The sequence below is a fragment of the Siniperca chuatsi genome, linkage group LG2 (assembly GCF_020085105.1).
Source record: "Siniperca chuatsi isolate FFG_IHB_CAS linkage group LG2, ASM2008510v1, whole genome shotgun sequence".
Classification (NCBI taxonomy): Eukaryota; Metazoa; Chordata; class Actinopteri; order Centrarchiformes; family Sinipercidae; genus Siniperca; species Siniperca chuatsi.
In genome coordinates this window covers 21,769,463-21,795,540 of record NC_058043.1, presented here as the reverse complement: position 1 = coordinate 21,795,540, position 26,078 = coordinate 21,769,463, and the positions used below count along the sequence as shown (strand labels likewise).

Sequence of the window (26,078 nt, the reverse complement as noted above, 5' to 3'; positions counted from 1 at the left end):
GATATCAACCAACGTAGATTACCCTGACCGTGGCTGAGCCAGCCAGGGAGGGGAACAGTACTGCTAACAATTGCTAAAACCGGATTAGCAGATGCTAGCAAAGCACACTATAGTTCAAGCTAACCAGCAAGAGTAGCTAGTGACGCATCCCTAGCGGCACTGACTGTGACTGTACTCAAGGTGGCTGAGTAGAAAAAGTGAGATGAGGACTGCATGGACCCCCACCCCCCCAAAACTAGTCCCTCCTCTCTCTATAAGTGGAACCTGCAGGCAGTGAATCACAGCAGCAGCAGAGGGAGGAGGACAGAGGAGAGGAGGAAGGACTGATAATGACTGATGTATGTGTTCTTCATTCTTTCTAAACTTCACTCATTATTTTGATGTCAGGAATATTAGGCTATTTATTTTACTGACATTTTAGATTTGTTTCCAGTGAGATATTTGAGTGTATATAGTGACTTTGCTGTTGATGCTCTAAAAACAATATTGAGTTATATTTAAAATATAAATAAATTCTAATCTTGTTCTAAATGTCTAAAATTATAATAAGAGTAATAATCAGTAAGAGTACTGATAAAGAACCGGACGATAAGAGTATGGATAAGATAAAGACAAAAATCCTAATGATAGCCCTACAGCTGGTTAGTGGCTTCACCCTGACGGGTGGGGATGAGCAGATTGCAGTTCAAATCACTTATACTATAATACTTGTTTAACTAATGTAATTTTGTGATTATAATTTTTTATGGCACACAGTGCAATCACTCACAAAAATTTGAAGGATTAATTCAGGACATCACTCTTACTTCATCAGTGAGCATTTTGTTTCACTTTTTTCTTGCTAATGTCTGAGTGTAATGTGAAAAACTACAACCTGTGTGTTATATTACATATTAGTGGTTGCGCTTGCAGATTTGCATATCTTAGTAAAATGGACTATTAGCCTTGGTGGAGGTCTGCACTCTCCGAGAGCCTTCTAGTTCTGCTGTGTTTTTAGTGTTTTCCAGAAGTGATGTTCAAAGAGAAGCTGGACTTAACAATAAAGATACATATTTTCTCAAGCTGTCTCGTGTTATTGGTCATCTATCACAACCTGACACACAGTAGATAAGGAACAAAAGAATGAGTTAGATTGTTTTCCACACTATTTTAGTCAGACAGGTGAGTTGCAGCAAACTGCCTAAACTTCTTCAATAATGTCATGTCTGCACAAAATGAATAATGGCAACAACAAAACTGCTTCCCATTGCCTCATGACAGCAGAGCAATTACAGCCAATCACTCACTTGGATGTTAACACGCTCCCCCTTCCCTCTGTCCCATGCACATTTAAAGATGAGCTACAATTGACTCATTCACTGACTCAAAAACAGCCTTACAAATCCCCAAGAGCAAGTATGGACCAAGTCAACAGGGAGGTGAAGCATATTAAGGACCACAGCTCCATACACTTGTCCCAGGAAACAGTCAACAAGCTGATCCACCAGTCTCAAGAGGCAAAGAAGCAAGCCTACAGTCCTTACAGCAAATTCAGAGTGGGAGCTGCTCTCCTGACTCTTGACGGCCATGTGTTTACAGGTAAGGTACATGTGAAACTTTGCCTTTGGATTGTTTGATTAGTGTAAATATTTGACATGAGGGTTCAAAATTTAAGCTCAGGATGAACAGGAAAGCAAGTTTATCTGCTTTTTTATTGTTAAGTATTGAGACTGAATTCTGCATTCTTATTTAAGTATTTTCCTAAAACAAATCTATCAAGTTCTTTGCCACTATCAGCAAGTAGACTTATACAATAGAATAATTTACATCTCAAAGAAAGCGTTGTAAAAGTTTAGCACATTGCAAATAGGGAAGACGTCAGAGCCACAGCATTATGCAACCTGTGTTTGAGTGTTCTTGCTGCTTTGTTGTTCTTTGAGACCATTTGACATGTGGGAGAAGCAACAGAATGTAATTAAAAGTACAAGGAAATTGATCATTAGCTTGATCATGTTGACAACAGACAGTTCAAGTAACTGGACTCTGTGAGGAAAGTTCAGAGGAAAAGGTTTAATTTTAACACGTCTCCCTATAGCTCCCCATCATTAAATCCTTAACAGGATAAGTATCTCATTCCAGTTGGTTGAAAAATAAAATCACAATCACATTCTCAATCTTAACTTTCCCAAGAGCTAAGGTGACCTTTTGTCATTCCGTCACTTGGGTCAACAGCACTGTATGCACTGACAGGGATGTCAAATCATTGTCAACAGTAAGGCAAAGACACAACTGTCCTGTTCGTGTTGCTGGACTGTACAAAGCTTAGCGAGTCACATGTCCCTCAGCAGAAATGTCTGGGGGGCAAATGGCTGGCAAATGGCTGTGAGTGCAAAGACCCATTGAGTAAATATTTGACCAGGACAGAAGGAGTAAATAGACAGTCCCTTTGATGGTGAAAATACCTCTTTTTGTAACTGTTTTATTTCCTAATGTTTCAGTTTCATTTCAGTGAAGCAAATGCACTAAAAATAGGTTGTGTTTCTGGCAGGTTGCAATGTGGAGAATGCATGTTACAACCTGGGTGTGTGTGCTGAAAGGAATGCTATCTCAAAGGCAGTGTCAGAAGGCTACAGAAGTTTCAAGGCCATTGCAATTTCCAGGTAATGTTCACTTCTTCGGTATGCATCTTCATAATATCCAATGAAACGTCAGCATCCTTCCTGCCCTTGCACAAGCCCGCAGTCATCATTCCTGTATTACCAAACCATTACTCACTTTACTTGCGTTTCTTTTTGCACGTAACCACACTTTGCCAAACTAATTAGCCCCATTACACAAGTATGTAAACTTCAATGGGTGAGGCAAGAAAACATTGGGTGGGAGTCTCTGTCAAGCAGCAACCAACATGCCGCAACTAAAAGGTCTTTGTGTTCAACATTAATACATTATCCCAGATGTAAACATCAGCCACATAATCAAGTGCCTGTTTGCCTTTTGAAAATACAGACATTGCGTTTTTTCCCTCATATGTTCTTTGCAGTGATCTGAGTGACCAGTTCATCTCCCCGTGTGGTGGCTGCAGACAGTTCATGAGAGAGGTATAATGATCTCTGCTGGTGTACTGATTTGGTGCAGTTCTTCAAGGAGCTTTTAGTTTCCAGTCTGTGACGACACATCAAGCTCTCCTTATAGGACAGTGTAAATGTTTTCAGCTGGAGTTTTCCCCCCCTGAGAGACTGGTGGTAAACCATATTTAGACTGCCTTGCACTAACATGGGTAACACATAACAGGTGCTAGTTTCCTATTAACTTTTTGTTGTTAGGACCGCATACAAAAAACATTACTCTCAAACAATGAGAAGGGATGCTTTGCGAGAGGATTTAACCACTTGCTATATTTAATTTTTTTGTCCTTTCCCTCACAGTTCGGGTCAAACTGGGATGTGTACCTATCAAAGCCTGACGGCTCGTACCTGAAGATGGCTGTGAACAAGTTGCTGCCTGTCTCCTTTGGCCCTGAAGACCTGTCCATGAAGAAAGTGTTTGACATTCCTAATGAGTACTGAGCCAGTAGTGTAGTACCACACACACACACACACACTCTCTCTCTCTCTCTCTCTTCTTGACCATGACATGACGTGTGTAATGCACATGCTGCTGAAAATGTAGTTCTATTTAAGATAAATATTATGTCCTGTATCACTAGCTGATTGTAATCAATGTCACATATTTAAATTTACTCTATGTATATTGTAATTTTACTAAACACAACATCAAGATAATTTCCAGACTGACAGAAAATTCATTGTGATTTAATTAGCGATTCACCTACATTAACATATTGAATACTGTATTGTTGTAGATATATCTTTGTTTAATGAAAGATGAAGGAAAATGATAGGTCAAACTTATCTACACATTTCAATAAATTAACTGTTTTAAAAGGAGTTTCTTTTAATAAGTTATATTTCATTTCTCACAGTTGAATATGAACATAAATGAAGTTCAAAGGACATACAACAGTTACAGTGTACTGCAAATATTATTTGTTGAGGAGGAAATTATGCCATTACAGAGTAAAAGGAGGAGACAGAGGGGGTGAAACATTTAAGTTGCCAGTGCAAATTCACTAAACATTTATTAGTGATTTTAGGTCTACTTATTTCATGCATTAATAACATTTACAGTGGTTTAAGGGAACAGGCTTAAAAAGGGCAAGTCTAACATGGTAGGATGTATCGTTTCTCCCTGATTCCAAAAATTGACAACTTTAAAAAAAAAAAGCAAAAGCAGCCCAAATAAACAGCAACTGTAAAGACAAAAGGGCAGCTTTCCACATTTTGGGTACCACTTACCCTAACCCTGCAAGACATGACAACTTGGCCTGAGCAGAACAACTTCAGGAAGAATCCTATTAAATCATCAATGCTTCTTTAAAAACATGTAGAAATGTAGATGGTGTTATGTGAATACATTGATTATTGCTGCTTACAATGCTGTGGGATTCTCTCTGTCTTTATGTCTGGAATCAAAAAGGTTGTGTCAGATTTACGATAGCAAACAAAGGTCAATAATTAAGCACAACTGAAGGCTCCTCAAAGCAAAAAACAAACAAAAAAACAACAACCAATAATTTATCTATAAATTCAGTGCATCAGGCTTAGTTTAAAGGTTCAGCCTTCATTTGTATTAACCTGCTTCCAAAGAAAGCCTGTGTGGAGATCAGATCATACACAGTCATCTCCATCTGAGGGACATACTGCCAAAAGTCAAACTCATGATAGAGGGCTGTCAATTGTAAAGATGTTTTTGGGCTCAAAGCAAATTCTAGAGGCTCTTGGTGGTTCAAAGGACTTGAGTAGAGCAAAGAAAAATTGCGCTTATTCACCTAATGAATGTGCAAGAGTGAAAAGGAGAGGAAAATAACACAAAGACCTGGAGTTAATCTGTAACACACATGGGCACATTCCACACACACAGCTACGTCTGTACCATGATGCTTACTGGCTGTTTGTGGGTAATAAACAGTGACAGTAAAAACACTCCAGCAGTCACATGTGAGCAAATAAAGCAATATGAAAATTTGCTTTGCATGCAATCATAACTCTCCTTTGCAAGGTGCTGTAGCTAGCTAACAACGCACACCACCTGTGTGTGTGAAGATTGGCCGTGTATGTATGCGCTACAGCTCAGCATATCAGGTAAAACGCCATCTGCTATTGTTGTCCTATAGATTCCTTCCTTCTCTGTACAGAAGACACAAAGTGGCATTTTATACCTCAGACTTTGCCTCAATATGCACACATTAAAGGTTTGTGGTAGCACATTACTCTAAGCCGTCAATTTCCATCTGCTCCACACTATCTAACAGATGAAATAAGACATTCTGTAAGCAGGTTGCAACAGTTCAGTGCAGCAACCTACCTGTGTGAAAGAGAACTTAAATTATTATTTGAAAACTGCAGCATTGTTCTGCAGTTTTCTTGCTAAAGAACTTAATCAGGAGGTGAGACCACCAAGTGTACCTGCTACCATTCATACCTTTCTTACTTTGACCTCAGCTCTCTGTGGAGGAGTTGTTAGTGGTTTCATCAAGAGAGGGCCATGCAGGGACCTGTAATCTGGGTAGGGTGCCCTCCATTAGCCTCTCCATCCAGAGTCCCAGCCTGTCAAGCTTGTGATGGACTTCTATGCTGGTTGCCCTACTGGAGCCTCTCTTCGGTACGGCCCCATCCTCCCTGGAATGGGACCTGGATCGAGAGTGGGAGCTGGACCTAGACCTGGAACGTGACTTTCTCCTGCTGTCAGAGGAGAATGAGGTCTCAGATGAGGATTCGTTGGGATCTTCCCCTGTGAACACGGGTCTAAAGAGGCAAAAGTATTTCTTGTAGCCATTGAGGGCGAGGACGTGGCCATTGTAGTCTGAAGACTCCTCGTCCTCGTCTGAATGGCCTTCGCTCTGCATAGCGTGAGAGGTTAAGCGAAGGAGTGATGGCATCCAGTGGCGGTGCTTATCAGCATTGAGGAAGGAGAAGTGGAGGGTCTGAGTTCTGTAGTGGCAAAGGGGTTTAGGATTAATAAGTGGACCAAGCTTTGGACAAAGAAACATACAAGACAAGAAACATACTGAAGTACATTGTTTTTATATTATTCCATGATATGCTCTTAGTTCGATCATTTAAAGGCAAGTTACTGCAATATCACTAAGGCAAGAAGACACAAAATTACAAATATTCTTTATCTGTGTACAAAAAAAGTTATAGCCTTTAGTCTGCATTTTTTTTGTACAGATAACCTAATAGAAACAAATAATAATAGAAACTAAAACAATTCCCTGTAGTTCTGAGACTTACCCAGAGAAAGAAAAAACCTCTTTGGCAAATTTCCTGAGCAAGGCAGTCTTGGAGGCGTTGGTGAGCACCAGCACAACATTGATGTGGCCAGGCCTCAGTTTGACCAGGTTGCTGGTGTACGTGATGTCTGTCAGCTCTGTCACTTCCACAAAGTCCTTCTTAGGAGGACGGCTGCATGGACCAATGAGAAAGATAGAGGGAAGAACGTGAGCCAATTTCCTTTCTGAAGAATTGAGTCATAAGTAGCTTTTTTGAGCATGTTATATATGCTAAACAAAAAATATATACAACAATATATAAAAATAAATAAATAAATAATAGTTCTGTCTGTTGTAAGTCAGTGGGTGAGTAACTTGTATATACACATTTCTTCACTTTCATTTTATAGGAGTTTGGGCAGTATCAGTCTGAGAAAACATGATTTCATCAACACTATACTACTGAGTCATGTTTAATTATTAATGAGAACATTTCTTGTGGGGTCACCGGGGCCTGCTCAAGGACGTGCTTTATTTACACGCCAGCTGCCAGCAGGATAAGCCATTCAACTGCAAAATAAGTTTTAAATACCGTCATTCAGGCGGTCTGTGTGAAAATTAAAAACACTGTTCTTTCATGTCCTTATTTCCAGTTTTCTGCTGTTGTAGCTCATATTGTAAGTGAAGTATGTTGCCCACGTAAATCTGCTGTGACCTTTGGCCAAAGTATTTTGCGTCCACCTCATTTCACTATGTTACCTTGAGGTACTGGCTCTACTTGATGTATCGTCCTCAGTTTGATGTTGCTCCTTTGGCTTTGGTTTCCGCGGTTTGCTCTCACCTGGCTCACTGAGAAAACACCACAAAAAAGAAATCATCAGTGTGGACACACATTGCTCTGACTCCTTTGGGGCAATGCTATCCAGCCTGCATTTGACTCAACTGGGAGTCAAAACCAGGAATAATCATGTAGAATTAGAAAAAAATGCTAAATATAACACTTCCACTGTAGATCTAGTCAGTATCATTAAGTATAAGACATTTTTAATTAAAGTCATTCCAAATCAAATGTTTGGGTATATGAATAAAATGTCTCAGACTGAAAACAGGTCATGTCTGTCTCACCTGAAGGCCTGAATGATGACGGTGCCAAAAAGAATGAACAGAGCTGAGAAGATCAGCGACAGAATGGGCATCATCTCTCGCCTTGAGGAGAGAAACACGTTATTATTGAAACACGTAAGAGAAAAGCAGCCTCTACTTTTGGTTACATTTTCTGAAGGGGTGCACCACAGCTATGATGGGACACACTAAATGCGCACCTACAGAGCCCCCACCAGGTAACTATGGCAACATCTTGATGCAGAAACATGATTCAGCTTCTGATTAATTTCAAAAATATCAGCAAAAATGTACCACCTTCTCTCTTGTTCTCTTTTTTTGCACTAAATGCTGCAGACATTCTGGGCGAGTGTTGTCTTACCAGTTTGAGTAGAGAAGGTCATCATATATCTGAAGGATGTAATCATAGGCGGCGTTCATCCACTGAATAATAAACATCTGGGAGGTTGAAAATGAAACAGAAAACAATGAATTAATCCAAACGTTGTCCCAGCTCAGTGGTCTCAAGACTAAGGTGAGTGAGTGTCTGCTGTGTCTTACGGGGGCCATCTCGTTGTTGAGTTCTGGCAGGGTGGCGTCTGAGCTCAGATAGGTGGGGTCTTTCTGAAGGAGCTCCAACTGTTCGTGGAGGCGGTACTTGTCTTCTTCACTGCCGTTCCAGCCACCACTCACAGAGCGGTACAGGACCTTGCCAGCCTGGCTCCGCCTCTCAAGAATCACCACCTGCAAGTGGTGTTTAAAAGCACTTTTACTGTAAACTGAGGCCATGCAGAGTCTCAGGATGCACATATCGGTAATCTGACGCATATCAAATTCTGTATGTCCTGGATATAAAAAGGTCTGCCACCAAGCGCACATTGTCCTCGATGTTAGTTTATACTGTATTACTGGAAATTCTATAATTTTTCTCTTCAGATGGCTTCATTTGTATCATACATTTGATTTTAGGAGCATGTTAGTAAGTTTGCGTACAAGACAAGCATATGATGTACGTATGTGTCTCTGCCACTGACCTGAGGTGAGAGTGCAGCCTGATTAGGGAGCAGCGCCTGACAGAGAGGCTGCTGCTGACGCTGGTAGACGTACGCAAACCGCAGCACCTCTTTTCTGTTAGCCGCCGCAAAGTCCAGGAAGGCCTTATTGCCTGGAAGAAAGGCCTGGTCCTCCCCTGTGATCAGCAGCACACAGTACCTGCGAACCATTCACAGTCAATTCACCTGGTACAGCAGCCCAACTACACAACATTTCAGTTCACAGTGACAACCACTTCAGTTTCTCACAGGTGTGCTTGGACTCTGCTCATAAAATGTCTTACTTTCTCCGTCGGTGGAACTGCTTGACAGGACACAGCTCATCAAAAAGCTGCTGGTTGACCAGCCGTGGCACCTGCAGGAACTTGTTGTTAGAGACAAACTCATCCATGATCTGTCGCTTCATCCCTCTGGCCTGAAAGAGAGAACGGGCAGGGGGTGTGGCGGGGTTTATTATTTAACAATTAATTATTACACATGTAAAAATGTTTACATTTAGTTATTTATTTTTGTCAGACAGAAATACCAAACATGATTCAAGCTTCACCTTTTGGGCTACAAAACATCAAGTTTAAATCTTGCCAGAATGTTCTGATATAGCAGGAAAAAATGTTTTATTGCTATTAAACTATGGAAGCGATGGTGTAGGCTGCAAGCTGTGCTGGATGTACCTGGATGATGTCAACAGGCTTCTCTGTATCCTCCTTAAACAGCAGCATGGTGGGGGCGTATGTGTTTATGTTGAACTGCCGCAGTAGCCGAGTGTTGTGTGTGTCACCCTGGTCCACGTAGCCGAAACGCACATAATCTCTGAAGGCAAACGCTGTTAACTGGAGAGCAGAGTGTGGGAAGATGAGAGCCTCAAAAATAAATACATTCAAATAAATAAAAGAAGAAGGTGTAAAATAAATAAATAAATAGGAGAGTTCAGGGCATATGTTTCCTAGCCTGCCACCTTACCGCACCAGAACACAGAATATTAACCAGCTTGAAGAGCTCTATCTTCAATTATAACATTTAATCTAATTAGTACAACACTTGTGTGTGTGTGTGTGTGTGTGTGTGTGCGCGTGTGTGTGTAAATACATGACTTACTTTGTACAGTAGGGGAACAATAGGGACTTGGTCAAACAAGAGAACGCTGGGCTTATTTTCCACATGCCAGCTATCCAGAAAAGCCATGTAGTTGTTATCTGTGATCTGGAGAAACAATGGCAAGTGGTTCAAATATTGACTCTTGCTGAATTAAATAACAGTCTACTCTAGCTTAACTGAAAACCTGTTTTATTTACCACCGCTCCACCCTTTGTAAAACTACACTTGATGAGTAATACTCATACATATATGTAAACTTAATCAGGCCTATATCTTCAATTATAATCACTTGAGAATTGGTCATCTATGTAAAAAAATAAAAAAATAAAAAATCTGACTTAAAATTCTTTGAAGATAGCAAATGTCAGCCGCATTTACCTTTTCCACCAGTTTGTGGGGCAGCAGGTCTTCAATGAACTGTCGCAGGTGCTCCCTTACCACAGACTGATGGAAGAAGGTCACCCTGCCGTTCACCAGCCCGATGATGGAGGGAGCGCGGTGAGCTCCCAGCTGGTTGGCCAGGCGACGCTCATAACCCAGGTCCACAATGCCAATGCCAACACCTGGTGGAATAGTAAACATATTGTACCTGATACAGTGGAGCAAAACACAGGTGTTCTTGCACTGAAGGAAAAATACCACCTAAAACAAATTTCATATCGAGTTATTAAAGTGATTTTTGACAATTAAACCAGTAGCTGCAAACACAGAGCGCTGCCTTCCTAGTGACACTTCTTCTAGAGTTATTTTACATTCAAATGAGACTATGGTGAATGTGGTAGAAAATGCGCACACATTCCAGCAAAATCACTGCTTGGTTTTTCCATTAGGGATTTGTTGAAATTCACAGCAGTAAAATAATAACAAACGTGAATCCTATTTTACAGTGAATTCTCTCTTTCACCAAACAACCACTTTGCAGCTCCAGTTGAAGAAGCTGTGGGATTTTTACACGAGTCTCTGAAATTAGTGAGGGACTGCCTAATGGATAGGATAGGTGTATCCATACCCCGCTGTATACCAGAGCGACAGAGAAAACAAGCCAAAGCTGACTTTGACATGACCAGAAAGAAAAGCTTTGAAACTCATTTTCTTATCTTGATTTTTAACACTCACACTCACACAAGGTGGATCTTGTTAGCTGGCTTTGCATCTGAGATAGTTACAAGAGTTATTACAAACTAAGCATGAGACTAAGTCTACAGGGCACTGGGAACTGTACTTCTAATTAGCAGAATTAACTCAACAACTTCAAATTCATCTCCAGTGCCAGGTAATTGTTGTATAGGGTTGAATTCCTCCCTTGGCTTTCCCCTTTGTTCCAGGAAACCAAGAAGAACAAATAAACCCTAATGAATAATTAAAGAAATGGCTGGCTCTCAGTAAAGCAACTTAACACTTAGAATTACATTTGTCCTAATGGCCTGCAGCTGAGAAAACATCAACCTTATGTTATGATGCTTTTAGGAAAACCAACCCTGATCCTTAGAGTGTGGGGGGACAGACTGATGGGAGTCTAGTGACAGCAGACTTACCCAGTGGCTCCAGCTCCTGCACAGTCTCCTTCCACACAGGCTCAATGTGGATGCATGCAAAGCACCACTCAGAGGTCACTTTGATTAGGTACGGCCTCTTGTGGCTGTCTGGAAGGACATCGCTGTTAAACTGCGCGTGGTGAAGCAGGTACTTGCTGTCTGCAAAGTCTCTGGACCTGGAGGAAGGTCAGAAGCAAGACAGTGAGCCTTTTTTTTTTTTTAAAGACATAGCCTACAGGGTGCTGTCAGGACGTGACCTGAGAGAAAAAACTGTATATAACTGTCCACTCATTTTAAGTCTTGGTGCACATGCTGAGTAGAGGCAGAGATCCCTCTCTGAAAAACTGTGTCAAAAAGGACAATTCCACTCCTTTTAGTAATCATGATGAGTTCTCAAAATCTAAATATTAGAATGACATTTGAGCATGTCGAGCCTGCTCCTAAAGATTATTTTTAGTGAAATCGTTTTAAAAGAAAAATTCCACTCTAGGTTAGCAGAGCTCAATTTGATGTCTTTAATTTGCTTTTTGTTTGTAACAGGCAAAAAATCTAAAAAGGTATTACATTCACAATGGTATGAAATGAAGAAAAGCAAGCAAATCATCACATTTGAAAAGCTATAGACAGCAAATGTTTGGCATTTAATCAATTTGTTATCTGTTTTCAGATGTTTGACTGTTTTCAGATGTTTGACTGATTAGCTTTATAATTAGCTTAATGTTTCCACACTATGGGACTTTATCAGACAAGTTTGCAAAACGTGACTGAAATCTAGGAATGAGACAATAACTGCTTGCAGCTAAACATCTCGGATCTAGAATGATAGCATTTTTGTTTTTTATTACTATCACTAACCAAAAGAAAACACAAGGAGGAGCCCAGACTACACCCCTCACTATGGACTGGACACAGCAGCATGCTGGGAAATAAATATTTATGAACACAATTACAGTTATGGGAACATGGAGAAAGAAATGTTTTGTCAGAAGAGACAGAAGAAGAGACCTGTTCCCTTTTCAAACAGGATTTGGTCCAAAGCATGCTGGTACTGTGATTTTGACAGCTGATCCTGAACATGGACTACCTGGGGAAATGGAAAAAAGACTCATCAAAGTAGAAGCTGTTGTGGAAGCTGCGGAAACCGGGATGCTGCGACTGGCCGAAGGGCTGGTTTTCATCCATCTGCCCATAGCGGTCAAAGTTGGACCTTCGCTCCTCGTTAGACAGAATCTGTGAGAGGTGAGAGGACTGTGTTATACATGTTATAATAATTGCAGAGGGACCTTCATATAGAAAGTGAAACAGATAGAAAACATAATGCCTGTCAGAGGTGTCGGCTGGAGCTTGTATGAAATATAGTGTTGTGATGCATTTTCACCCACCTCGTATGACTTGGAAACCTTGATGAACATGTCCTCAGCCTTAGGGTCCTTGTTCTTGTCTGGATGCCTAAAAAAGCCCATACAGGTCATCACAAATCACTGCTGGGTCATACAGGGTAATAAAGGTTCTCAGTTTAACGTTTTAAATTAGACTAGCTTGTGATGGTCAGTGATTCTCAACCAGCGGTACTTGGTAATAAAAAAAATACTTAGGCACCTCTGATAGGGCTGTGTGGGTACATCGGACAAAAAAGGTTGGGAATCACTGGTTTAAGTGATAATAAGCACCGGTTCTGGTGCCAAATGTACACTGATCTGCTTCAGCCAAGAAGTGATGGCCTCGGAGGTCTTGATGTCAGTCACTCACCATTCTTTGGCAAGATTCTTGTATGCCTTTTTGATTTCTGCTTGACTCGCACTCCTGCTGACACCCAGGATTTTGTAGGGGTCATATTCAGAAGCGGTTTCCACCAATTGCACACTCAAAATTAGCAGAAAGATGGCGAGCAAAACTAGACATGTCCGCGGATGTCGGCTGGTTCTTCTAACCGTCATTGCCGCTGTCCTCGTCCAACGTTGAAGTCAGTTATGCTAGCTACCGAGCGAGGTGCCCGGTAAAGTAATGTTACGAAGCTAATCTGTAACGGACAAAGATATCAAGCTAAGAGCTTACATGATTAGGTCTGTTGACTTCTTCAATGTTAAGTAAAAACGACATACTGGTAGTTTACTACGAGGAGGCCTTTATTTTTCTAGCTAATACAAATTCGTCAGTGCCATGCCCGCAATGAAACATTAAACTTCCGCTTGCGTATTTCAAAATAAAATCCTTCGAAACCTTCTCAGAATCTCAAAGTAAGCGTGAAAATTGTATATTTAAGAGGAATTTGCAATTAATTAAAATTAAATTGCCATAACATATAGGCCTATGTAAAATAATATACACCCCGCTGAAAGACACACAATATGAAGCTATTCAAATTGTTATATATGACAGATTTGCATACACACTTGAATCGCCGACTACTTGACAACAAGTTGTGAACACTCGTTTATGAATGATTAGTGAGTGCAGATCTAGAATCACAGTTTAAAATTGCAACCATAAAGGAAAATAATTAATGGTGTTTGGAAATCACGCTACATCGGTAACATTTCTTTAAGTGTTAATTTTTCAACTCTGATGCTTTAATTTATATGCTTAATTCATCCATTCATGATGGATTCTGTTGGTTTTGAATAGCCCTACTGTACAAAGACAAACAAATCATATATCAAACAACATGGGGTTGTGGTTATCCCTTAAAAGTCCATTTTAATTGATTGAAGTTACAGAATTCTTCTGAAAAAAAGAGTTTCTGATTCTAATTCCAATTTATATATATATATATATATATATATATATATATAAATTGTGATGTCCAAAAAATGTCCAAAGTTAGGCTTGGAGTTAGTCCTTTTCCTCTTGTGTAGGTTATATGCAATTTATTCTAATAATATTAACAGTTATACAAAGAAAACAAAATCTTTGTCCATATAAGTGTTTATTTTGTGTTACTTTAATTTCCTTCTTACGGGGGTTTCACTTCCGTTTCCTCTCCGTCACTGCCACACAGATCTGAGTTGGTTTACACTATGAGATAAAAAATGAATAACGTTACATTGATACCTGGCTCAACTCAAAAAGCGAACGATTTGATCTGCTTGTTGTAACGTGTGTGGCCGACGCCGCTAAACTTAGTGGTTTCCATCTCCTGTTTAGACCAATATGAGCAACCTGTGTGCGTTTGCATTCAGAGGAGTGAGATTACAAAGTGCGCAGAGGGTCAAATCTCGGTAGCTAGCGTTAACGTTAGCTCTGCAAAGCTGTGGCCCGCTCTGGTTGTGTCATTCACGGGACAGGTACCTTTCAATTAGGTATGGTAACTAACAATCACTCTTTAATTTATTACTGCTTACAACATTGCTATGACACGTACATACAGTGTATTTAACTACTAAGCTTAGCAAGCAGGTGGTGCTACAAAGACGGGTGTGCAGCTGAGGCGAGGTTACTTTGCTAACTTGCTCGATAGCTAACGTTACCGTTATTCAAGGCAAAAATCTGTGGTCCAAATGCAAACATGGTAACATCACTACTAAACTTTAAAACACGGGAATTGAAGGTGCTGCGACCAATTTAATGCCATTTATTACTATGTTACGCAGACTGACACTAGGCATCTTTTCTGATGCTCATAAATGTTTGTTTACATCTGCAATGTCTGTAAACACTGCAGTAAAGCGAGCTGAAACAAATATTTAGTGTTGTGTGATTACTAACTGCACCTTCATTTAGGCATATATTTAATTGTGAGAAACACAAAATGCAGATTTGTCATTTATTAGTTAAACTCTTTGCTCATTCAGCCACCTGATACAAGTTTTCTGATAATGCTTGCAGAAATGTAAGGCTGCAAAGTCTAATTTGCGTGTGTTGATGATTCACCTGATATTTTGAATTACATAAATGCTAACAATCTTTTGTGTTCTTCGCCCCAGACTCAGCACCATGAATTTGTTGCGTCTAGTGTGTCGCCACAAGACAGCCCTGGTCATTGGCACTGTGTGCAGCTTTGCTGTAGTTCTGGTCTTCTTGGCCAGATGTACCTCAGAAACCCTGAAACAAGGCCACCAGGATCCTCCAGGCCTAGCCCCTCATGCCAGTGCTTTGCAGTTTCATCCAGAGCAGCATAATCCCCCCTCCACATCCAAAGACTTGTCATCCGCATTCCTTGTGGTCCTCATCACAACCGGCCCCAAGTACACAGAGCGGAGGAGTATCATCCGCAGCACCTGGCTGGTCAAGCGGGACTCCGATGTTCTGGCCATGTTTGTGGTGGGAACTCAGGGGCTTTCCAACGAGGACCTTCAGAATCTTAACACAGAGCAAGGGCGGCACAAGGACTTGCTCTTACTGCCTGACTTGCGAGATTCTTACGAGAACTTAACACTCAAGCTGCTGCACATGTACTCCTGGCTGGACCAGAATGTGGAGTTCAAGTTTGTCCTCAAAGCAGATGATGACACATTTGCCCGCTTGGACCTCCTTAAGGAGGAGCTGAAGGGGAAAGAGCCCAACCGGTTGTACTGGGGCTTCTTCTCAGGGAGAGGGCGAGTGAAAACAGCTGGGAAGTGGCGGGAAAGCTCTTGGGAGCTTTGTGACTACTACCTGCCCTACGCACTGGGTGGGGGCTACATCCTCTCGGCTGACCTGGTACGTTATGTGCATCTAAATGCAGGCTACTTCAAGACGTGGCAGAGTGAGGACGTGTCACTGGGCGCCTGGCTGGCACCAGTGGATGTTCGGCGGACGCATGACCCACGCTTTGACACAGAGTATAAATCGCGTGGTTGCAACAACAAATACTTGGTGACACATAAGCAGAGCTTGGAGGACATGTTGGAAAAACATCAGACTCTGCAGCGTGACGGCAGGCTTTGCAAGGAGGAAGTCAAGCTACGGTTGTCCTATGTGTATGACTGGAGCGTGCCACCCTCTCAGTGCTGCCAAAGGAAGGATGGCATTCCTTAATTTTTGTCCTTTTTACAAGGCTGAAGTTCTTCTGATTCATATCTGCCAAGTCGGGTAGGGATGTTTTTTTTTTTTTTTTTGACCAATTCTCCATTGTTACACCATTTAAAGTTGTGTAACAGGTCCCAGACACCATAATAAATGCCTTAATGCTGTTAGAAACCCCATTTCAGATTTGAAGATCCTTTTTTTTAAATTGTGAGAACAAAAAAAGCTTGATTTCACTGCCTTTTCTTCATGTAGACCACATAAGAGCAGGTCTAGCTCAAAAACACTTTATGCAATCTTTTTTTTTTTTTCTGTTTTCACCACTTTCACCAACTGGGTCACAGTCTTTAGAGTTTCCATGTTCATTTTAAACAAGTTTGGCAAATTTAGGTATAGTGGTTTTTGAGCTAAACCTGGTCTAATGTGGTCTGGATGGAGGAAAAGCAATGACATTTCCTTTTTTTCTGTCTTCACAAATAGAATAAAGGTTTCGCAAATCTGAAAAGCCGCTTTAAACAGTCTCCGTGTTAATCTAGTCCAGGTCTGACTAGTCGAAGTACAATAGTTATTTCGTTTTAGGTTTTTTAAAATCTGGACCTGGTTTAATGTGCTCTGGATGGAGAACAAGTAATTAAATGTTTTCGCAGAAAGAATGGGGTTTTAAACAACGTTAAAGCTTTTACTATGACGTCTACTACCAGTTTCACAATGTAAAGTGGTGTAACAACAGAGAATTGGCAGGCAAATATTACCCCTTAACTCCTGAATAGGAAGCCAACTTCAGCCTTGTTTCCTTTTTGACCTGTAAACTCTTTTGGCCTTGATATTTGAACCCATGCTCATGTCAGTGCTCTCCTTACGGCCAGTTTACCACGTTGGTGGCCTACTTGTCTCCTGTGCTTCTTCTGCTGTACCTCCTGCTAAATATTTTCCAACACTATGAGACACAGTATGTTTTAAGGTTATTTCAGTGTTATAGATAGTACAGGGAAACACAGAAGGGAGATTCTTACCCTGCCATGTCTACATTGTTTGTGAAAGCAAATTTTTTTGTATTTTATTTATTGTTAATTTATTCTGCAGCAAACACAACACATATTGAGTTGGGACAGAAGCACAGTGGCTGTGGTTGCTGCTTGTTAGTAGAATTTGTATTTATAAATGTGCTGGGGGGGGGTCACGTATGATTCACAGAATTAATGGACAAGAAATGTTCACTTTTTAAATGTAAAACTTTTGTTTACAGTCAACGGTACACAAGGTTTCATGTGTTTGGAGATGCAAAGAATGTGTAAGAGAAAATGGTTGAATGTGTTTTATTCAGCGGGCCTTCTTATTCATTATACTGCAACAGTCTCACATTAAAGTTTAGGTCAGTACATTTACTGCGCAGAGTCAGATTGAGAAACTTGATATAGACTAGCAGCTGGCACTTGGTCACTTTTTTAATCAAGAAACATCATTTTAAAGTCCACGAATCATTATTCAATGATTACTTCTTTTTTTCCTGATGTTAAGCTCTCCAACCTGAACTTACCCTGTGATGTCAGTGGCTGTGTCTCAAAACTTGTGAAATGTGTACAGCGTTGATTAAAGGGTACAATGTGTTGGAGCACAAACAGTCGGGGAGTGCTGCAAAAAGAGCTACGTATACGTCCAAGCTCATTTTTAGAACTGCTGTTACGTTTTTGTGAATGACATGACTATTTTCTCACTGTTGTCAGATTCTGATTCAATTCAACTTCATTTTTAGTGTTTGTTGTGACGTACAAGGTCAGCCTCCCTGGATGTTTTAATAAACATTTTAAATGTATTTTTGTCACTTATATTCTCATATATTCATTGTTTGTAAAGATACGTCATAGTCACATGCATACATGTTGTACACTTCTCTACAAAAGCCAGAATTGCTACCAAGAGGACTTCATAAAATGCTTTTTTTAAATACTGCTAAATAAAATATCCTGACTAGCCATTATATTTAGAAATGTTTCACGTGTAAAAACACCCTTTTTGGCTTGATGTCTTTACACAACTCAGATTTTAGAGGAAATACGTCAAGCGTGTTACACTGTGAAACTCCAAACTGCCATCTGAATTCACATGATCCATTATGCTTAAACATTATCCTCAAATTAAGACTGATGAATTTTGATTATTCCAATCTGAAATATATGCAGTTGTCAATCAAGGATGATCCTTTTAACTGACAGTAACATACAGTAGGAACTTCTCTGGACGTTAACGCTGTTAATTTGTCCATTTTCTCTGGTCGTCACTAGAAAAAAATGTTTGGTACGCGAACAAACTCTGGTACATTCTGCAGGCTCTCACTCCTCTTGTCCTCCAGCTTGTACTGCAAGACAGGAAACATCTGTGTTTGGACATCCTCCTTAATAAGATTGTATATTTGCCAATATCTGCAGGTTTCCGCACACATTCCCAAAAAGGTAAATAGATGACTACAAATGCTGTATTCCCCAGGTTGTGTCGTTTTCCATCTTTGGTCTAACATACTTACAACTTGTGTTCTCTGCTGCCTCGTGCGGCGTTTCACCTCCAGGTCAGAGGGAGGACGGAGGGCCAGCTCCCTCTGCTTCTGTTCCAGCACACACTGCAGCTCAGGCTCTGAGGACACATGGGGGGGGGGATACTATAACAAGATGGATCACTAGATGAAGATAAGCAACCATAATACCATAAAGCATCTTCCCTGGAGAGCTGGTTATCAAGATTATTTACAAATTTTGTTATAAATGGTTTCTTCTGTACAAAGACACACAGTAGGTGGGTGTATTTCAGTAGAAAGTAGTTTTCAGTGAAGCTTAATGTTGCAGTCTGGGAATTATCACATCCCTGCAGCTGCACAGTGATTGACTGTAATAGTGTGGTGTAAATTGGTTCACAAGCTTTCAGGGACAGAGAGATCACAGCATTCTAAGGTTTTATATTACAGGCTGCCAAAATAGCTTCATTACATAACACATAATAGGGAAGCCATGAGAGAATTATAGTACTGTGGGGGAAAGACCCCTTACATAAACGGAAGAACATTAGGTTTTGGTATGCAGCTGTTTGATGCAGCCCCCTTTCCACTGTATGTATAGGTATGTAAAACAATCACCTTTAAAGGATGAGCCTGGCGTTGTTCTATATTTTATGTGTTAGTTCATCTTTCTGACTTTCCAACTGAAGAATGGGTTAAAAATGGGTTATATATAGTTTCATTTTGTTTTGACACTGATAAACAAACTAAGGAAATGATTAGCCATTACCTAGCTTAGCATTCCAGTATTTTGAAGCTTAGCAAAGTGAGGATTACATAACAGCCACATATGTTCGAGGCGCACCAGTGAACCAGCGAACTAGTGGCTAGTATTCGATTTATACCACTAGCCACCAATCAATAAAGCCATTATTAGCACATTATTACACTGATTGGCCAATCAGTACCACCATTCTACACTTAGTACTAGTACTAATACTGTTCACTCTTTTATACCGCAAGTCTCACACATTACGTTTTTATCAACATAATGAGGTAATGTTGGTAATTAATGTAATCTGGCAGGTCGCAAAATGTTGAGATTGAACGTATCAATAAAAATGTGCTGTAACTGGCGAGCTAACCGGTAATTAAGTCAGTCACAATAGCTCCCGGAGAGTCTCTCTGTTTTCTCTCTACTGCTCTGTTTACTCCCCCCTGACACGTTGTTCACTATTTCACAGCATGTCATTCAATAACAAGTTATTGAATAGAGGAAATAAAGATCTCCTTTACCTGGTTGCTAACGAGATAACAAGTTCACACAGTTTGAATAAACTGAAAAGACGTATTTGTACCATCGACTCCTGTCTCATAATTGTCTGCATATCTCTGTCGTGGGGAAGTTAATACTCTGACCAAGGAGGTTACATTAAAGTGAATGGTGACACACGGCTAATAAGCTACGATAGCTTCCTCTATTATGGGCTCTCCGGCTCTCCGTCCCGTGATGCTGCTGTGAGTCTAAGTATCCAGTGGGTTTGAAACAATGGTGGTAGAAAGGAGCATATGCACAGCATAACAGATATACGATTAGATATTTACTGAAACATACTATCAAGTGTGTAGGCTAATGCTTTACTGGTTTAGTCTGGAGCAAATTGTAAAGCAACAGAAGGTGGTTTGTATGGGTCTCACATGCAGTGCAGTACCCTGATTCAGTGCCCTCTTGACTGGCTGAGACTGAGATTGCTCCGCGGGGAAGGAGGTGGAGGTGGCTGTATCATCCTTCCTTCTGTACCGCCAAAGGTGTGTCCAGGTTCAGAGCTGCAGCAGAGCCAGCATTTTTCACCACTTTGTTAATCCTATACCCTTGTCCTCCTCCTGCTGTAGGTGCTGCCTCCATGTCATATATGGCAGAGTGCAGTGTGCTGGCCACATCCTGTAAGAAATGTTGTGAGCAATGAAAGACCCGACTGCCCCAAATATTTCTTCTCATGTGCATTATGTCTATATTGCCAGTCCTGTCCATTTGTTGGTAATACATTCTCCAAACAATATATCTGCAAAATGTCAATTTCCTCATTATAGATGTTGACCATGATCATGGATAATATACAAACATGCTACATGGTCTGTTAGGAACAATTCAGTTTCTCTTTTTCCAAATATGTCTCAATTTTGCTATCTTGGTTGGGTTGCATGCAATATATTAAATATATTTTAATATGTACAAAAAAGGGTAAATTCTGTACACTGAAGCATACTGTATAAGCTGAGGTGAAGGCTTACCATGGTAACACAGGGTGTTTTAAGTTTAAATTTCAGGCTGGTGTAAATCATAAATTCCAGTAGATGGCAGTAATCCTAGTTGGACAACAACAAATATAAAATGTAAAAGATCACAAGCCAGTGAAACACAGAATTTCAGATCAGATGTCAGTTTTCACAGCAGAGATGCTGGCAATATCATGGGCACTTTGGTGAATAAAGGACAATAAGCCAGACAACTCAGTCATATGTAGTGATTCTGCATCAGTGTTAACCTCAGTAAGAGGAATCAAATCCAACTCCAGACCTGAGGTTTATCAAACATTATACAGAATTCACAAAGCAGGATGTGGGGTGGGTTTTACACTGGTACCAGCACACATGGGTGTAGGAGAAAATGAGGAAGCAGACTACTTAGCAAAGAATGCAGCTCATGTGGATAAAATAGAAATAACCCTACAATACGGACAGTCAGAATACACTTCAATAATAAACAAATCAGTAAAAGAAAAGTGGCAGAATACATGGGACAAGGAAACGAAGAGGAGATTTTACTACACATTACAGGAAACAGTGGAAAAAGCAACAAGCAAGGTTGCTTGCAAAAGGAGAGATTCTGCTATCATAACCAGGTTGAGGCTAGAGTGGGCTGGCTCTGACTGGAAAGCATCGGGATGGTAAATGTGAGTGTGGAGGCTCAGAGAGACTGAGACACATCCTCATCTAGTGCAAGAACTACTCACTCCAAAGGAAGAAACTGTTCAGAGACTTGGAAGCAGCTGGAGAAACTGTTTTCACTCTACATACTTTACTCAACCTGAATAACTGGATTATAATGAAGAGACTGATGGAATATCTGCACAGTAGTGGATTGTACAAGAAAATATACGACTATCTAAAGGAAATTAACACTAGAGACACTAGAGTGCAGCAATGCGCCATTATAGCGTCCAGTCTGCCGAATTAAAAGAAGAAGAAGACAGTCAGCGAAACCGGAAATGTCAACCGAGTGAGTGCGAAGAGAAGTAGACTGCATTATATCTCCACTTTAAAATACATGATGGATTTCTAATTTAAAGGAAGAAACGGTCATACAACATTGTCAAAGAGCAAACTGCAAATATGACAAATGGTAGGTTTACTGTATTATGCAACTAGCTAAGGACAGAACATGCAAGTTGGGCTAGCTTGAACGGAAGGCTAACGTGGAAGCTATGCTAGCTGTAGACGTGGCCCTGGGCAGCACTGCTAGTCTGTTAGCACCAAAACAAATTATTCTTTCCTAATTTTAACAGTGTTAAATCACTTGTTTGTTACAATTACAGATGCATTGCACATTTTACCGCCCTCGAGTGAAACGCTCTTATCTTCAAATATCTTATGCTGGTAACACCGTATTATTGTCAGGCTACAAGGTTTCTTGCTAACTAGCATTGATTAACGTTAGGGTATCGGTGGCTAATGCTAAACATTTCAGACAGCTAGACCCCAACAATAATCGAAAAGGGCAAGCAAACTTGTTAGCATGTAACTGACATTAGCCCTTAAAATATCAACCCTTTTCTCTTCTCGTCCGCTGCTGATGTGGATTAACGTTAGATCATTAACATTATTGCAACTGCAACTCTGGACTTAACTAGAGTCAATAACACAGCTTGTACATGCGGCTTAAAGGAAAAATCAACCACAAGACATGGTGTATATGTTACTGTTTAAATTACTTTAAAGAGTGGAGACCATGTCAGACATACAGCAGCAGAAATATAAACATCTGTCACTCGAAGCTGGACGTCAGAGCACCGACATAACTTGAAGATGTCATTAGGTGACAGGTTGCGGAGATTGTAAATTGAAACTAAACTTACTCCCTGGGCTCATAGTTTTTGTTTGGGATATTACAATAAAATTAAGACGTGTATCCATATCCTTGTAAATTCACCATGAGTGTTTGTCTTTTTAGCGGTTGCTCCATTTTTTAAAATTTTTTTTTTACTGTTTATGGAGCAGCAGTAGGCTATTTGTTTCTACATGACATTTCTCCAGTCTGTCTCTTTAGTGTTCTTACAAAGAGGCTTTTTCAAATTCACAAATCAAAACTAACCTGTGCAGTACCGCAGCGAGAATTAGTGAATTCTATTGGTGGATTTCTCACCACTGCCTTTTTCATATTTAAGAGTATTCTATTTCTTTCATTGTTTTTGGCTCATTTAATTCAGCTTACAGATTTTATTTTTTACTGTGTGAATAACAGAATTAGTAATGCATTTGGCTAACTGGCATGTAAGGCAGAGTGTGTGATATTACCTTCCCCTTCTTCCGTAGTGTACTCTTTCGATGGCATCCTGGTGTTTGGGCTGCTGTTCATCTGCACTTGTGCATACCTCAAAAAGGTGCCTCGTATCAACAGCTGGCTGCTGTCGGAGAAGAAAGGAGTGTGGGGCGTCTTCTACAAAGGTAGGTATATATAATGAATTAACAATAGGCTGGTTCAACACACACACACGTGATTTCTACACAAAATGTCCCTATGGGAATACCTAAAGCTTGAGAACTCATTCTTTAACCAGTAGTTTCGTCAAAATGAAATCTGAAAGGGTGGACGATGTCAGTAGTGTCTTTGATATAGTTTGTGTATCTTTCTGGGGAGAAATATGCACGTTCCAGTGCAGAGGTGTTTATACAGAAAAAACATCTTAGTGCATAAAAACATCATCATCCATCTTCCCCCTTTTATATATACTCTACCAATTTTAGGGGACCAAAAATTATTTAAGACAAACCTCAATAAAGTTATCTTAATCGGTATTTGGTGTCAGATACTCTGCACTCAGTGACTGAAGTCTGTGACCCACAGACCTCAGCAGACACTCTGTATCTTCCTTGTTGATGCTCTGCCAGGCCTGTACTTCAGCCATCTTTACTCCCTGCTAATGCTATTTTGAGGGCATTTTGTCTTCAAACATTTGATGGTGTTTGGCCATAAAAAAAAACTCACTTGGTTGTCCTGTCTGTGCATTTAGGATCATTGTCCTGATTTTCTTCACCAATAGGCCTTTTTCACAACTGACATTTTGACATGTCAGAGCAGGGAAAGCACTGGTGTAATTAATAACATTTTTAAATGTTGCGTCCCATATAGTTTTGCCAATTCAGGGGCTCTTGTATTGTGTGTGCTGACATATTGGCACACTGGCTTACTGGGACACGTTAATGGAGCCAAGCCATCCTTAATGTTATTAGTTCCACTTGTGCTCTTCCTGAATGTTGGCCTATGTGGAGGTAAACACTCATAAAACCCTTAAAGCTCAAAGTCAGAACTTAATTCTCAGTCATTTCAAATTTCATGTTTTGTCGTACAGAGTCAAAACAACAGAAAATGTGGCACTGCCCAAATATTTACAGACCACACTGTAATGTTAGACTTTTGCGGAGAGTTTTTCATGCATACAACACCCACTGCACTGACAACATATCTGTTTACATCGTTTGCTATATTCTCCTGGTGCTGCATGTTCGTAGTTGACCTGTAATTTTCTTAACTCATCCTCTATCTCCCTTCTCAGCTGCGATAATTGGGACGCGACTTCATATTGCCGTGGCGATGTCCTGTTTGGCCATGGCTTTCTACGTTGTCTTCTTGAAATGATAGAGTCAGACTGGACTGGAAAAGACTGGATGGGTGCAGGCTGGGGATGGACTCCCCTCTGTGGTCATGTGCTAATCCTTGTTGTGGGACACCTCTTGGATTACTTGCCTGATAAAAACCCATTGGCCCTGTGGACCCTTGTGAAAGACTAGCCAGTGCTGCCCCCTTCTGGTGGCTGGGTGTATAACTCCTCCCTTAATAATGTGTGTGCACTACAGACATGATGGGCATCCTGAATCTACTCCACAGTTATTACAGAGGAGCGAGCCTGTTGGGTCACATGTTGTAGGGTAACTCTGTTGGTTGTCTCCACCCACACCGCATAAATATTTATATTGAAGGATGCAGAAGATCGAAGGGCAGTGTGTGCATTATACATTATATGTGTATACAACCTCAAATTAGCCTAGCTGTATATATTTGGAAAAAGATATGACCAGTAGAGATTTGCCAGAGGTTATGTGTGATCCAGCTGAAAATGATCAATTCTGCTTGCTCCCAGCTATGCTGTTTTTTTCTGTATCACTTCTTCTGTCAAGGGTGGAGGGGAAGAGAAACAAAGCTAATATATAAAGATGTTCTTGTGTACCCCATATATTTTCTTTTTTCATTTCTTAACAGTGCTGTTTGGCATCTTTTAAACTTTGTTTTAGGTTTGAAATACCCACTTTGCACAGGTGTTGTATTTACTTTGACATCTAATGCTAGATAACATGTTACAAATTAAACTAAGTCACGGAGGAGTCAAAGTCCTATCACAATTGTAGAGTGTCACAGAGAGAAGAGTAATAACTTTAAAAGAGGCATATCTCAACATATTGTGAAAATTAGCTCTATCAGACTTGCCTGAAGATTTAAATGCAATGCCAAATAGGGATGGTGCTTCCCATGCCATCTTAATTATATACTGTTATTCTAAGTTTAATTCTGCCACCTTTATTTTTTATTTTTTTTTTAAGAAGAAATTGTTTGGGGGGGGTGGAATGCAATTTTGAGTAAAACATTAATCAGACAATTTCTGTGTTTGTTGTCTTTAAAAAAACAAAACATGTCAGGCCTCAAGTGGCATTCAGTGCCTATACGTGTTCACCCCAGTCCCTTTGGAGTTTTTCATGTCTTATTGAGCTACAATCTTGAATCACAGTCGAAGTAATTATGTTTTTTGGCATTAATCAACAGAACACAAAAAAGGACAAAGACACCTCCAAATGAATCACAAATCTGAAATAATTGAATGTATATGAATTTACCCTCTTCAAGTTAATATTTAGTTGAGGCAGTTTTGACAGCAGTATGTTCATAGATCTGTATCAGATTTGCACTTCTGGTCATATCAATTTAGCCTCCATTCTTCTTTGCAAAATTGCTCAAGCTCAGTTAAGTCACATTAGGACTGATTGAAAAACAGTTTTCATCTCCTGCCACAAACTGGATTGGAACTGCGGACTGATTTTGGCCATTCCTGGACATTCACTTTTTACGGCCGTCTATGTGCAGCGTTGACTTCATGTTTGGGGTTGTTGTCTTGCTGTAAAAATAAATCATCTCTCATCATCTCATCTCAGGTTTTCCTCCAAGATATCTAGGTATTTTGCTGCATTCATTTTCCTGTCACAAGCCCTCCAGGGCCTGATGCAGA

The 26,078-nt window shown here is 40.3% G+C and overlaps 4 protein-coding genes and 1 long non-coding RNA gene across 8 annotated transcripts; 3 read left to right on the top strand and 2 right to left on the bottom strand.

The window, feature by feature from the left end:
• The first annotated feature begins 1,324 nt into the window (after positions 1-1,324).
• On the top strand, positions 1,325-3,926 carry cdab (cytidine deaminase b). The gene is made up of 4 exons (XM_044180120.1): positions 1,325-1,578; positions 2,528-2,639; positions 3,020-3,077; positions 3,405-3,926. The coding sequence occupies exons 1-4, from the start codon at positions 1,398-1,400 to the stop codon at positions 3,543-3,545; spliced, it is 492 nt and encodes a 163-aa protein (XP_044036055.1). The 5' UTR covers positions 1,325-1,397; the 3' UTR covers positions 3,546-3,926.
• Positions 3,909-13,278, bottom strand: LOC122868278 (dnaJ homolog subfamily C member 16-like). 2 transcript variants are annotated; one of them, XM_044180118.1, is made up of 15 exons: positions 12,843-13,278; positions 12,476-12,542; positions 12,178-12,323; positions 11,094-11,269; positions 9,937-10,121; positions 9,559-9,663; positions 9,135-9,293; positions 8,748-8,878; positions 8,446-8,623; positions 7,973-8,155; positions 7,794-7,870; positions 7,436-7,516; positions 7,070-7,159; positions 6,333-6,503; positions 3,909-6,029 (listed from the first exon to the last, which is right to left on the bottom strand). In XM_044180118.1, the coding sequence occupies exons 1-15, from the start codon at positions 13,028-13,030 to the stop codon at positions 5,537-5,539; spliced, it is 2,430 nt and encodes an 809-aa protein (XP_044036053.1). In that variant the 5' UTR covers positions 13,031-13,278; the 3' UTR covers positions 3,909-5,536. The 2 variants fall into 2 exon arrangements, with proteins under 2 accessions (XP_044036053.1, XP_044036054.1); XM_044180119.1 differs by lacking the exon at positions 12,843-13,278 and adding an exon at positions 12,693-12,818.
• Positions 13,279-14,060: 782 nt separating this feature from the next.
• Positions 14,061-17,850, top strand: b3galt6 (UDP-Gal:betaGal beta 1,3-galactosyltransferase polypeptide 6). The gene is made up of 2 exons (XM_044180110.1): positions 14,061-14,392; positions 15,017-17,850. The coding sequence occupies exon 2, from the start codon at positions 15,027-15,029 to the stop codon at positions 16,047-16,049; it is 1,023 nt and encodes a 340-aa protein (XP_044036045.1). The 5' UTR covers positions 14,061-14,392; positions 15,017-15,026; the 3' UTR covers positions 16,050-17,850.
• Positions 17,851-18,140: 290 nt separating this feature from the next.
• Positions 18,141-20,951, bottom strand: LOC122868262. 2 transcript variants are annotated; one of them, XR_006376080.1, is made up of 4 exons: positions 20,815-20,951; positions 20,235-20,464; positions 18,559-18,665; positions 18,141-18,393 (listed from the first exon to the last, which is right to left on the bottom strand). It is a non-coding gene; the product is annotated as an uncharacterized LOC122868262 (long non-coding RNA). The 2 variants fall into 2 exon arrangements; XR_006376079.1 differs by lacking the exons at positions 20,235-20,464; positions 20,815-20,951 and adding an exon at positions 19,819-20,199.
• A 721-nt stretch (positions 20,952-21,672) lies between these two features.
• tmem167b (transmembrane protein 167B) lies at positions 21,673-25,998 on the top strand. 2 transcript variants are annotated; one of them, XM_044180116.1, is made up of 3 exons: positions 21,673-21,802; positions 23,116-23,247; positions 24,357-25,998. In XM_044180116.1, exons 1-3 carry the CDS (start codon positions 21,727-21,729, stop codon positions 24,437-24,439), a joined length of 291 nt encoding a protein of 96 aa, XP_044036051.1. In that variant the 5' UTR covers positions 21,673-21,726; the 3' UTR covers positions 24,440-25,998. The 2 variants fall into 2 exon arrangements, with proteins under 2 accessions (XP_044036051.1, XP_044036052.1); XM_044180117.1 differs by having other exon boundaries at positions 21,762-21,925.
• Positions 25,999-26,078: the final 80 nt, after the last annotated feature.